This window comes from Leptopilina heterotoma, unplaced genomic scaffold, assembly GCF_015476425.1.
Source record: "Leptopilina heterotoma isolate Lh14 unplaced genomic scaffold, ASM1547642v1 Lhet_7, whole genome shotgun sequence".
NCBI classification, from domain to species: Eukaryota; Metazoa; Arthropoda; class Insecta; order Hymenoptera; family Figitidae; genus Leptopilina; species Leptopilina heterotoma.
The window spans coordinates 395,340-410,404 of record NW_025111161.1 but is presented as its reverse complement, the minus strand read 5'-3'; the positions used below and the strand labels follow the sequence as shown (position 1 = coordinate 410,404).

The 15,065-nt window shown below is 26.1% G+C and overlaps 1 protein-coding gene across 7 annotated transcripts in view; it reads left to right on the top strand.

Moving 5' to 3' along the window:
• The window catches only part of LOC122510525 (synaptotagmin-7), a 405,459-nt gene that overhangs the window by 230,347 nt on the left and 160,047 nt on the right, over positions 1-15,065 (top strand). Inside the window, exon 1 of one of the 7 annotated variants that reach the window (XM_043625253.1) lies at positions 9,135-11,673. The exons of 5 other annotated variants lie outside the window; for them this stretch is intronic. In XM_043625253.1, the coding sequence (XP_043481188.1) occupies positions 11,585-11,673 (89 nt within the window). In that variant the 5' untranslated portion in view covers positions 9,135-11,584. Of the gene's footprint in view, positions 1-9,134; positions 11,674-15,065 lie in introns of those variants that run through there. One more of the 7 variants, XM_043625254.1, reaches the window with a different exon arrangement.

Below are 15,065 nucleotides of genomic sequence, written 5' to 3'. Positions count from 1 at the left end.
TTAAAAGTTAATAAAACATTTGTAGTTTTAATCATCCTTGGGAATACAAAAGCACAATAGCTAAAATTACACAGCTTATTTTTAATTGTCCTGACGTAAAACAAAAGGGAAATATGTGCTTGCGGAAAAAATTAAATTCCAGAGCTGGCGTATTTATATACGATTTCGTAAATACAACCCGCATATTATATGTAATAGTTAAAAATACTATTGATTTGAAAAAATGTTGTAAACTCAAAACAATTATGATAAATTGGACATTTTTTAAAAATAAATAAAAGTTAGCAAGTATCCGAGGGCGAAAAAAAGAATATGCCAGTGAGTATTAACGGATATGTGCATAGCCCCTGTGAAAACTACTTTTAAACTGTTTACCACTATCCCAAGGGAATTCTTTTTTTACACCTAATGCAATTTAAAACTTTTCTCAACTAAAAAAAAAAAGAAGAAAAAGAAAAGTTCAAAATTTTTAAGGGTAGCGCTTGATCTAGAAATTGAGAAAATAAATAATTTAATTACACTTTAAAACCCCGGCTAAAAGTTTCCATATTAAATATAAAATACATTTTATAGAAACATTTTTAAGAAAAGTTATTTTGGAACTTAAAATTATGAATATAAAAAGTATTATCTCTAAAAATAATAAAAATAATAAAAATAATAAAAATAATAAAAATAATAATAAAAATAAAAAAAATAAAAATAATAAAAATAATAAAACTAATAAAAATAATAATAATAAAAATAATAAAAATATGAAAAATAATAAAAATAATAAAAATAATAAAAAAAATAAAAATAATATAAATAATAAAAATAAAAATAATAATAAAAATAATAAAAATAAAAATAATAAAAATTGTAAAAATAATAAAAATAATAAAAATAATAAAAATTGTAAAAATAATAAAAATAATAAAAATTGTAAAAATAATAAAAATAAAAAAATAATAAAAATAATGTAAAAAGAATCAATAAAAAAATGTCTCTTAGTTACAAAAACTGTCATGCGTAACGGATACAATTAATATTCTCGAAAAGTCATGACTCCACACCAAGATCACAATTTTTATTGTTAAAATGTATGTCGCACAATATTCTAGTGCCTTTCTTTCCATAAAAAAAATTTTATTTTTAGAGAAGAGGAAATAGAAAGGAATAAATAATGGAACAATATTTGATGCACCACTGGTGTTGAATTCTCATTCTTTTGCCTCAATTCCACTTTTTAGATGAATTATTCTTCTACTTATTTTAAAATGAAACTAGCAACAATTCGCGAGCAGCTAACTTCTTATTTACTTTTTTTTAAAATAAAATAAGCAATTTTAAAAATAATAATGAAATTTAAAAATTTTTAATTCAAATTTTTTTTGCATAAAAATAAAAAAATATTGAAAAATAAGAATATAGTTTTAATAGTATTATAACTATATGTAATAATCATATATTCTGAGACAGGGAATTCAGGAAAAGTGAGGGATTTTTAATAAACTAAAATTCAAAATTTAAAAAAAAAATTTAGAATTCATAAGAAAATTCTGAAGATTTGTGTCTTTTTTGTTTGACTTATAAACTATCAAATTACCACGAATTTGAATACAAAACCTTCAATTTTTTCTGTTTCTATTTTCTAACAATAATTTCTTGTTAAACAATAACTTAATTCTTGAACAACTATTATAAAATTATGAATAATTAGAAATTATTTAATGAATAATTTTACTTGAATATTTCAAAATTATAATTGAATTCTAAAACAGTTGCTTTTACAATTTTAAAAAATCCTAGATGAACTTCAAAAAATTTTAATTAGAAATTTTTGAAAATTTCAATTTTGAATGAATTTGTAGAAATTTTAAAGAACTTAGATTTTTAAAAAATTAAAAATAAATAAATAAATAAAATAAAAAATTTAAATTAAATTAAAATTAAAAAAAAAATTTTAATACATAATATATAAATAGGTAATTATTAAAAATAATCGTTTTGTAGAATAATTTTAGTTAAAAACACTAAAAAAAATTTTAATTTTGGAGAATAAATTACAAATAATTGCAGAAATTTAATTATTTTCAAAAATTTTAATAAAATTATTGGCAAAATTTCAATTATTTTTAAAAATTTTCCTCAATTTAACGATTTTCATTATATCTACTATTTTAATAAACTTTTCGAGAAGAATTCAGTTATTAAAAAAAAATTTCGATAAAACTCTACTTAAAAATTTAATTACTTTCAAAAATAAAATAAAAATTTCACAGGAATTTAATTCACAAATTTTTTGTATAAACTTCTTCGCAATAATTCAATTATTCTCATAAATAAATACAATTTTTGTTAGGAATTGAATTATTTTTATAAATAATAAAGCTTATCGCAGACATTCAATTATTTTTAATAAAATTTTAATCGAACTTCTCGAAAAATGTAATTATTCTTAAAAATTTTAGTAAGATTCGTCAAAATAATTCAATTATTTAAAAATTTGTTGACAAAATTCTTCGTGAGTATTCAATTTTAAGAAACATTCAATTATTAAATAAATTTTTTTTGTATTTAATTTAATTCTCATAGAATTTTCTAATAAAAATTGATTTTCATTTCATAAAAATGAATTTCAGTTCAAATTTTACATTATGTTTGTATTTTAAAAGCATATAGAACTGAATTTTTAGAAACAATTGAATTCTAAAAAGGTTTCAAATTAAAATCATTGAAAACTTGAATTTTTTACACTTTTAACTAATAATTCTGCAGAATTAATTTTTTTGAAGAAGTTTAATTGAATTTTTTTTAAATTATAAGTTTTTATTTTCTAATACATATTTAATTGAAGAATTTCTGAATAATCGAAATTTTGTAAAATTTAATTGTAAACAAAATGGATTTGAAAATTCTCAAAAAACTTTTTGAAAAATTTATTAAAAATAATTAATTTAGAAAAGAATTTTAGTTAAAAATTGTAGAAAATAATAATTGAATTGAATTCCGAATAATTTTAGAATTAAAGAAATTTGTAAATGAATGCAACAGAATATTTTTTTTGAATAAAAATTTTTCCTCTATTTTCTAAAAGTTATTAAAAGTTTTTAATTAAAAGTATTTTAATTAAAATTTGTAATTGACAAATAGAATGTTACAAATATTTTTTTCATCTATTTTATAAAAATTTGACTTTTAAAACAATTGTAATTAAAAAATAGAAATAATGCAAAACGGGTATAGTTTTTTTTGTTAACCATAATTTTTTTTTAATTATTCTAATTTTCTAATTTGAAATATTATTTTATTATAAATCATAAACATGCATATTTTCGATTTGTCAAACAATAAAAAAAAAAAATAAAAAAAAATAAAATAAAATAAAAAAAATAAAAAAAAAAAACTAACTTTAAAATGTCGATAGATTGAATGAATGAATAACAGAATTTATTATCAGGGTCTGTTTTTGTTTAAATCAACATTTATACTTCATAGACTATTTTAATTCTATAACTAGATTGATCCATGTTTAACTGATTGGTTAGCGAAAATCGAAAAGAGAATGTTTTTTGTAATCAAATTGAAACACAAATACATTAATGAGATTTACACGTACGATACATTACATTGTTGAAAGTGTCACGAGATTCAAATCATGTTAGATTAATTGCTGCTCTTTAGCTAACTTTACCAAAAACAAGGATTACAGAATGGTACATGAAACCCAGAACACAGCAAACACTATTACGTGAATGTTAGCTAACATAATGTACGAAATTTATACTTTTTATGTTGTTATAGAAAAATATCTAAATATTTACAATATCAATTCTGTTATAGTTTGATATTCTGAATCAGTTTCCTTCATTTTTCCCATGCCCTGTGATATCTATATTTTTTTTCGCAGTAACTTAACAGAAATGTGAAAAATTTCACAGACAGTTCAGCATAATGATGCATTCGAGTGAGAAATCGCTCGGAAAATATCAGAAAAAAAGAGAATCTCGTGAAAAAAAACATTAAAGACAAATAAATGTGCTGATTCTGAATTTATTATTTTCTTTAATAAAAGGAGAGATTCTTGACTTTTGCCATAACGATTAATAATTAATTTTCCGGCATATAAATTTTTGATAATAATACACATGAAAGAATATAAAAACTAATCAATTTTCTAGAAATATAAAAAGTAGAAATGTTTTATAAGTGAATTTAAAGAAAATTTTATGAGTAGATTCTTTTTGAAGAGGGAAAAAGAGAATTATTTTGTGGGCATTATAGAAAAAGGAACTTTCTTCTTTTCTTACGTTTATTATCCACCCCACTCAGTACATAATATTAAATATTTCACTAAAGATTTGAAATATTTAAATGCAATGTTCTTGAAATATTGTGTAAAATTTTAGAGATTTTGGACGCCATTTTTGAGCCGCCATTTTGACTTTCGAAAATTTCTAATATAAGGAAAAAATGCTATGCCATAAACGTAATAAATAATTATAAATAATAATATAATTTTTTTTATTTAAATACAAAAGAAAATACGAAAAAAGTTACTTTTATGGTTTTAATTTAAAAAAAAAATTATCTTCGCTTATACTGCTGCTAATTGCCAAACAAGAAAAGGGGATAATTCTCAGAACCTCTTTAAAGTGATCATCTAAGCTTAAACTTTTCCTGTCGTATTTAATTTTAAATTTTAAATTAAGCTAAAGTAATTACTGTTTTTGTATTTACCTCTTGTTTGTATCTACCCCAATTGACCCTACCTTAAAATAGAATTTTTCACGCTCAGAGTATTTGAATGATATTTTACTTACATTACAGATAATACGTATTTTATAGAATGTTCTGTTTTTTTTTTTAGTAAAATATGAAGAAAATTTTTCAAAATACGAAAACTTTTTAAGTTTTCTGCTTGATATGACAAAAAAGAATTTTTAAAAAATTCATAAACCAGAAACGTAGCAAAGGAAGAATATTTAATGCGCATAAGATAATTATTTTTTTCCATAACAAAAAATCTTAATATGAAATTTTTTAAAAATTAACGTATAAAAGTTTTTTTATCCCTACAAAATTAATCAATCTTTATGTATTTTTATTATCAGATTTCATGTACTTGAATATATGCGTCTTATTTTCAAAAATTTGTATACTGGGAAATTAATTATTAATAGTTCAGGAACCGTATTAGAAAAATAAAAAAAAGATTATCAGTAAATTACATTCATATTTAATGTTGATTATATTTGTGAAACAATATTTAGTTACTTCTTCCACGTATGCCAAATTATTCTCATTGGAAACATCCCTAATGTAAACTATATCTATAGAATTAATCTAGATTATCACGTAATATAAGAGCCATCAAATTATTCGAACAGGTTACGGAAAAATAAATTTTCTCCTGCCAATAATAATTATATCAAGATCTTATATTTTATACTATCTGTTTTAAAATGAAAAGTTATTTTTAAATAATAGTTGTTAATAGTAAAAAATTAATCAATTAAAAAATATTTTTTTATTTAAATACTATTTATTATACTATTTTATTTTCTCAATCTTATCTTTCACTTTATTTAGCTTAAATTACAAATAATGGCGTTTAAATATTTCATTAGACTCTTATCGATTCTTAATTTGAGCTTAATCGATGTGTCATTTTCCTATAGTAAATTAGTGAGAGTTAAAAAAAGCTAATAGAAAATTTATGTCATTTGGAGTTAATTTTTTAGCGATATATTATCAAAAAAATTCCTAATGACTTTGTATCACTGTCATTAATATCATTCAAATAAGAAATTGTTGTTCTGAACTTCTATTTCTTTTTTTGTTTCATAATGTCAGCTTACCTCAAACCAAGTGTAGTTTAATGAATGAATAAATAAGGAAACAAAAAGCTTAGACATGTTTACTACAAATTATTTGAGTTTTCAAAGTTTTGTTTGTTATATAAATATACTTTTTGAAGAATTTTGTTTACATTAAGTTGTAATACTGTTTGTTATTTTACCTAGGGTGGATTTAATGATTGAAAAAGTATACAATCAAATCGCTCCATTAAATATTTATTAAGTTTTTCTTTATACTTTTTATTTGTGGTCGTCCGCATGAACGTTTTGTGAGATGGTTTTAATTTTGACATCTACTAAGCTTCATACACCACCAAAAATAATTTGTCGATGATCATATTGTGGAATTATTCTAAAAAATTTATTTTACTGCTACTTTTTTGTTTAATATTGTTTCTTAATTGTAGGTTAGAAGAATATTAAAATCTTTTATTGTTACAAAAATACAGCATGCAAAAATATTAGTGATACTTGTTTAAAATTAGTAGCCCAGGTAGTAACATTAAATAAATTTTGCTTTTCAACTCTTCTTATGTGCAAATTCATCAATAAGATCTGAGAAATCTGTTTCGAATATATCGTTTTCAATCGACAAGATTACAAGACAGTTTAATCTATCATCAATCATATTCAAACTCAAATACGTTTTTATAAATTTCAGCTTCGAAAAGCTTCGTTCAACAGATGCAGCAGAAACAGGCGTTGTTAACAAAATTCGTAGTGCAGTTCAGTCAACTGATTTGTCAGGTTCTACTTAAAATATTTCTGCAATTTCTTTAGCAACAATTACTGCTTTTTCAAAGCATTACGGTAGCATGTAAATATTTTACTCAAGAATCCAAAACATTGTTAACCAGATGAACATCTGCAGAAGGATTTTGTAGTAATTTTCAGGCTACATTCACCTGGAATAATGTATTGTACCAGACTTCAATTGCCACAATAGTACTTGACAATTTGGTCAGCAAGTGTTTGAGCTTCCTGACGTACAATTGGATCATTTTCAGGATTTCCGGTGTAAATATATTGTAACGATTGTTTATTTCCAATTGCGTCCTCTTGTCATGGCCATGCGGTGGACTGTCGTCTGAATTTAGGGTTATCCCCAAACACTTTCCTCGGATATTAATTACACCACCAAAATGGCTAAAGTTCACCACCAACCTTTTTTTTCCTATTTTATGTGAATTTGAAGGAGATTTCAATGACCAACAACGAACCTTGGATCATGTAATAACTGCTGACGAAGCACTCGAGAGATATTTCTGTCATAAGATTTAAGATTCCATAAAAAGCCAACACACAAAAAAATTTTGATAGACAATTTCGATTGTCTATCTTGCCAAAAACAAGAGAGGCGATTTCAGTCATAAGGAACTATTTGTTAAGACAATTTTAATTGTGTTATCAACCTACTATCATTGCAAGATTCGAGCTTTGTACCAGATGAGCACTCAGAGTTAATCCAGAGTTAACGATGATCCAATCATAAATGACATTCTGTAGGAGCTAACCAACTATCATTAACCATGAGTTAACTCGGGGCGAGTGCAGAAAATAGCCTTTATGATTGATAGAGTCATAGTCGACGATGACGATATCACACCTATTTTGTGAAAAACCTTGGTCTATACCCAATGGACACCAAAAAACTGTTTTATAACTGTTACAGATTTGTTCCATATCGATTCCTGTGGGCACGGAAACATCTTTGTTCTAGGAACCTTCCTAAAGCGTTTTTAGAACGTGTATAATATGATAAATAAAAAGAATAAGGGAATTGTAAAAAAAGGGAATTCAAATTATGTTTAATATAGATAACTTTATTCAAAGTCGCTTAGGGCGATTAATCAAAATAAATTAGCAATTGTAGATTCAAACACAATGACAAAATTAAGAAAAGGATACATAACTGTTGTCAAAATCAGTTAGTAAAGCCGGTTTTACCACGTGGAGACTTGAAACAGACATCGAGGTAGTTCCTTAGCTGACACCGTGTGGTCATGAGCCAAAAGGGGTTGCTGCGTTGACAAGTCTCAGACCGATGAGCTTCAATGACGAAAACCAACTGGCCCGTCCGAAAACTGAAGAGAAGAGGGATGGTGGGGAGGAGAGGTCTTCGAGGGATCTGATACAAGTAGAGGAGGATTTTATAGATAGTTAACCAATAAACAAAATTCAGGTCTAGACTAGTAAACAAAGGAAAGGGCTCATGTAGTATAGGGGACATTCAACGAAACAATAAATATATAAATTTGTCGAGACAGAAAAACCACAATAAAATCAAGATAAAAGCAATACTCAAAATTTCTTTGTTTCCTTTTTTCAACAGAACGTTTTATGTCCTACACATAACATCTTGAGATCGTTTCGATCGTTTTATGTTCTAAAAACGTTTTTAGAATATTGGACGTTCTTAAGCCGTTATGTAGCAGACATGAAATGTTCTAAAAATGTTTTAGGAACTTTTTCAGAATAAAGACGCTTTCGCGCCCATGGGGATGTCATCATAAACTTGTACCAGGGGATGTTACAAGTTTGGGATGACATAGATATGAAATAAATCTGTAACAGTTATGGAACAGTTTATACCAATAAACTGTTCCATAACTGTTACAGATTTATTTCACTGAGTATTAGGAGTATTAGGCTTTGTTAAAGAAGCCTAAAGGTTAATGGTCTAAAGTTTTTAAATTCTAATCACAGTAAATATGAAATATTTACGTTACAACATAAGTACTTGGTCCCGTTTAGTATGACATAAATATTTTTGTACCATCTTTGATGGTACCCAATAGCATAATGCCGGTACCGGATAACATCTACTTTTAAGCTTCAAAATCTTAACATTCTCTCATAGTGTCACAAAGGGATGTCATACAATTCGGAGAACAATTTCTCATTGGTATCATTATTAGAAACTGATACATCCCCAACCAGTTGATTACTACTTTTTTCAATTGTTAATCCTAACAGTAATCTCTTATATAGTGGTCATAATACCCATTCCGATAACTAAACATGATCATTGTATTTCAAGAGCCCTCAACACCAAGACTTTTATCTATTGTTGAACAATTTCAAGACTCCTGATCTGAGTCGAATGACAAAGTGCGATCTCCGTCTCCCGATAAGTCTTGAAATCGTTTCGGTGAATTGGTGGAACGATTTCACACACGGTGAAGGATGTGAGTCAGCTGGCGCGAGTAGTGTAGTATAGAAGGAAGCGAGGCCGGTGGGGGGGGGGGGTTGTTTGATGGGCGGTTTGCGAGGGTTTGGGGCAGTAGGGTTAGACACAGGATTGAGAGTAGGTGAGAGGCAAGGAGAGAGAGAGTGAGAGAGAAAATTTCTCGATGCGCGAGGAGGCGCGCGGAAGTACCTCACCGTTTGGAGGGGGTTACCCGAGTTCGGTGGGGTTGAAAACGACCGGGGGTGGAATAGCTGGGGGTTGAAGCAGCTGAGAGCAGTGCGAGTAGGTCACACCGACAACCACAGCGGGAGTACGCGCTTGGCCAAGGGCTCGTAATTGCCCATCGGTTTGAAAACACTCCTTCTCTATTCGTATTTGTCATTTTTCTACGTCTCAATCTTTCTTTGCGTCAAAAAAAAAAAAACAAAAACAAAACATTAGTCCCTGAAAAGTGTTGAAGTGTGCGTCAGAACTACAAAAAGCGGAGGTGGAGGTGTACAAAAAAAAATTCCTGATTTCCATATTTAGAATCTTAAGATGCAAACCAGGAAGTCTCAGCTTCCGTTTCGAGATAGACACCTGGAGTTTGAAAATCGATCTAGAAACAGGAGAGAATCATCTGTCTCGTGGTACCTCAGAGCCACGTTGGAACTCGGTAATTGTACTTCCGGTCGTTAGACGAGATACTCACGTAGATGACGTTATCTACTTTTTGTGGAAAATAGGATGTGATGTTGTGATTGTGCTATATCCATTGATTGTCGGCAAAAAGATAAAAATTGATGGACCTTTTTTTCTTTTTCTTTTCTTGAAAAAAAAAGTTCTTCTTCTCCGTGATGGAAATCTCAATATTTTTTCTTCTAAAGGATTCGGAAAAAAATTCTTCTTCCATTCAACTATACTTTAATTGATGATAGTGATCACATTCATCTCCTAAAGTTGACAACGATTAAGATTTATCATCAGGAGTCTAATCGATCGAATCAAAAATTACAATAATTAGAGTTCGCTAAAGTTTTTAAATAAAACGAATTTAAATTCGTGCAAAACAAGTAGAATTTGTTTAAAAACGTTCAAGATAATCTTTAGAATTAAGTCTGTTCTTTAAAGGGGAAAAATTAAGAAAAGAGACGTGATTAAGAAACGTTAGCCTTAAATCTAAGATTCAAGTAATTAAATATTGATCAAATCGACATCATTAATTTAATGTTGATTTGAAGAAACTAGAAATCGAAGATAGCAAAATTTTTGCAATTAAGAATTGATAACCTACTTGTTGAAATTGAAACCTTTTGGTAGTTCAAAAATGTTTAAAGTTATAAATCTAAAGGTACAAAAAGAAAAACGTTAAGAATCGATTGAATCCTGCAACTTAGAGAATTCGAAACAGAAGACAATTGGTAAAGTTTAGAAGAGCAATCGATATAATAGAAAAGATCATACAGATCGGAGAAATGCTACCAATCAAGTGTCTTAAGGTGAAAAATTTCGAGCAACGATTGGTGACTGGTTATTAAAATAACCTTTTCTAACTGAGAAAGCATAAATTAAGATACAATATTGTTGAGCTTAGTAGAAAACCCAGTTCCCCTTGTTTATATCGTAATTTGTACTCCAATGCGAGAAATTGTTGCTGTTGAATTTTTTGCGAGCAATATTGTCGTTAATCGTTGAAGTTTACGGTATTTATTAACCAAAAAAAAAATAACAAGTACCTACATAGATTATTCCAGAGGCCTTTGCTTCGAACAGCGAAGTCATTGTTACAATCGGCATAGTGACCTAGACGTGCGTCGACATCTATCGATCGCTGATAAATCAACAATGACAAAAATATTTACTTATTTATAAGGATTTCGATTCAGTTTTTATGCCTCGCAGTTTTAGCGCCTTAGAAATTTTATAAAGAAAAAAATTTTCATCCTTTGCAGAAAGCAGTAATTTTTACAGTTTCATTCTACAATTTGACAAAGAGTATGGAATGGAAATTTTTTGTGTGAAGAGAAGCAAATAAATATATTGCCGAGAAAAATGCAACTGATGAGAAAAAATAGTAAATTGAGAAAAGTGATTTAAAAAAATACAGTGGGATAAGAGTTAAAATAGATGCGAGAGAAACTGTGAAGTGATATTTGTGAGATTTTCTGCGGATCTTTGGGGGAGAGAAATTGAGAGTGTATCTCTCTCGGGTGTGAATTTGGTGCGCCGGATTTTTTAAGTGGGTCGGGATCGCAAGTGACAGATTGTGATTGAGGAAGGACCACGTTCAAGGACGATACGGGCAAGGCCAATGGGTAAAAAATTTCAAGAGTGAATCTTACATAAGTGGAATTCATATATGAACTGGAATTATTTTTTGGATCCATCAAATCTTCAAAAGTTGAATCTAAATTTAAAAAAATGAAAAAGATTTTCCGTCAATTAGAATTTGTTTTCATAATGCCATCAGGCATTGTGTGAAAATACTTCCCCTACCCAAAAGAAGAAATCGTTGTCAAAAAAAAAAACTGTGTGGAGAAACTTTGTTTTGAAATAGAATCGAAGATCCAAAATGGATTACGCAGCATCAACGATGTTTGACAGCCTAAAAAATAATCGTATCAGCAAGTTGGCGCTCTCAAAATTTCTGTCGCAAAGCCTGTGAGTAAAGTATACAATAGCTATTCAGAAGCACGAAATTGGTTTGACATTAGAGATAATGAGAGTAACCGCAAGCATCGTCACGCTCTGCATTCAATTAATTGCTTTTATTGCTACAGTGCAATTTGCGGTTTCCGCGTTCGCGATTCTTTCTTCTTTCATTGACCAAATGACAGGCCGATAATACTTGACGCTTTCGTTTTTATCGTTTTGCGGAAATATCATTGTACTTTTCGATTCGTGCGGAAAATGAAAAAACGTAGATGGTTTTCTTACATTAAATTTTTATTTTTATTATGAAAAAACTAGAATTTCGTTCGGTTTATATAAAAAAAAAAAAAAAAATGGAGAAAAGGTTTTAATAAACTTTAGCATTTACGATATACGAGGATATTTTTGTTCTCAATTGTAATTAATGGATATAATGAATCCAATTCAATGGATCAAGTAATTGTAAAGTACGTGCATAATAAATGGTATTGACAAGATGATATAATAATTTTAGATCTGCTATTGAGAATCCAATTTCTGCATATAAATTAGTACCAACCATTATGATTATTCTAAACTTTTTTTTGTGTTCAAAAATTCCATAGCAGTTTTTTTTAATTATAATAATAGGAATACCAAAGTATTCCTATAATTATAATTAAAAAACACAAACATCACAAATTATAATTATAAGTATATTTAAGTTTACAATATCATAGTTTTTCTAAAGATATCGAAAGAAAAAAACGTAAATGTTCCAGTGCATCAATTTTGACACGTTTTTTTGTCTCAAAATTGTTGCAATGCAACGTTTTCATACTTATACAAAAAAAAAAAAAAAAAAAAAAAAAAAAAAAAAAACTGATATTAAATCATTGAAAAACGTATAATTTTAATAAAAGAATTCGTTTGGGAAAATTGTAGAGATTGCAAATTCAGTTTTGAAATAAATAAATTTAAATACTCTAACTATTTATCAGGAAAATTCCATTAAAGTTACATAAGATTTCCCTGAGTTCGTCGAAGGAATTCTAATTTCACTTCCGATTCGACTGTCGGAAATTCTTTGGAATATTGCACAAACAATACGAGACGAATCTGTTCGTATTATAGTAGAATTTCCAGATTAAAATATTTATTTTAGGTTAAAATCTGTCCGTGTAGAAAATTTTGCGGCTTACATTTATATATTATTCGAGTTTTACAATTTTGAAAATTAATAATAATTCAGATCAATAATACGAAATTATTAATTATAATTCAATTAAATAAATAATTAAATAATTATTATAAATAAATATTATTATAAAATATAATTATAAATGAGTAAATAATTGTTAAAAAAAAACTTACTTAAAAAAGCTTCAATTTCCTTAAACTGTTATTTCAACAATTAAAAAAAAAAAAAAAAAAAAAAAAAAAAAAAAAAAAAAATTCTGGGAAAATTCAAATGAAAAAAATTTATCTGAAAAAATTTAGCGTACTTGAAGTGTTTTAGAAGTTTCTAAAATTAATATAAATGTCATAATAGTTTTATATAAATCACATGGATCACAATTTAGTTCTCTTTTTACATAATACCTTATTTCCCTTTTTACTTTTTTTATAGAAAATTGATCAGAATATTAGTTCCCTTCTTATCCTCTTTCCCCTTCTTTTTTTTGAAGAAAAACATACGAAAATTGTCATTTTTTGTAAGTTAGAAAAAAATGTTCTATGGACAAATTTTATTCTTTTGAAAAAAAATCTTTTTATATTTATTTTTTCAGTTTTGTAATTTACAATATTTTTTAATTCAAGATAACAAACAGTCTAAAACTAAATCAGTTAAATTTGACTGATTTTCAGTGGAATTTCATTGATTCAAATTGAGAGATAATATAAAATAACTTCTTCTTCACTAAAAGTAAAAAATCCAAACTGTTTGGAATTTCTGTCAACTTGCAGTAATTTCAGAATAAATTTTCCAAGTTTCATAAGTGAAAAGTAAATTTTATTAATATTTATTAAAATTTACTCTTAAAATAACGATTTTTAACAGAAAATTGTATAAATTTTGTATAAAATTTTTTTTAATTATTCCATCTTAGTAGAATTTGGTATTAACCGCATGTGACTGTTAGATCTTTAATGTTAATTTTTCGAGCATTTTTCGCTTAATAAATAAATAAATAAAAATTTTTTTAAAACTTAAAAATTTAAATTAAATAAAGCTTAAAAATTAATAAATAAATTAAGCTGATTATGCTAAATTAAGCAAAAAGAAGCATAGTAGTGATGTGCAAAAGTTTTAACATTTTTAAAGTTAATTATTATAAAAAAATGGTAAATTATCAGTTGTGACGGACATTTTTAATTTTATTTTTTACCAATTTTAATTAAATAAAATTATTAATTTAAAATAAATTTCTAATTTCTTATAATAATTAATTTTTGAAATATTAAAACTTTTCCATCTCATTACCCTTCCTACATGATATTTTAAAGTAATTTGCAAAAAACTACGAAGCTTAATTTATTTAATATTTTAAAAGAAAAACGGTCGAAAAATTAACATTAAATTTCTAACAGTCACTTACAGTTATAAAAAAAATATTTATTTTCAGAGTAAATTTTATTATTTCTGCACTGAAAGAAATATTTGATTCAAATAACCGATTACGTGTGTATTATTAAAGAAATATTTACTTGTAATAAATAATTTTTATTTAAATCGATTAAATGGTATTTGCTTAAAGTACTGAAATTATTGGTTCAAATACAATTTATTTGATTTATTTAAGTAAAAATTATTTAATTTAAGTAAATATTTATTTGAAAATGGACAAGTAACTCGTTATTTGAATCAAACAATTTTTTTTTTCATATAAAGTAAGTTCTTTCAACTTTTATTTAAAGAAAATTTCTTCCGAAATAATACAAATTATTCGGGAAATAATAATTTTTACGAATAAATTTTACTATTTTTAGTGGAAACTCTACTAAGGTCGAAAAAATTTTATTGCTGTTTATACTAAAATTTACTTTTGGTATAGTAAAATTCACGGGATTTTAAAACAAAAGTAGTATTATATCTTTCAAATTTTTAATTTTTATTAATTATTAACGCAAACTCTAGAAAAAATTAAAAAAATCCTACCGATAAAAAAAAAGAGATTTATTAATTTTGAACGTTCACGAAGTTAAAGTCCACAACGTTGATCAACGAAAAAATTTTTTTTTAAATGTTTCTGAATATTCATTTTAAAATATTTTATTTATTATTATTTATTATTTTTTTATATAATAAAAATTTATATAACATAAAATTATTCTCAAAACAAAAATAAAAATCCACCTTTTTTATACTTTTTTTATTAATTTTTTTTGACAATATTGGTGCGTTATTTTTGAATAATTGA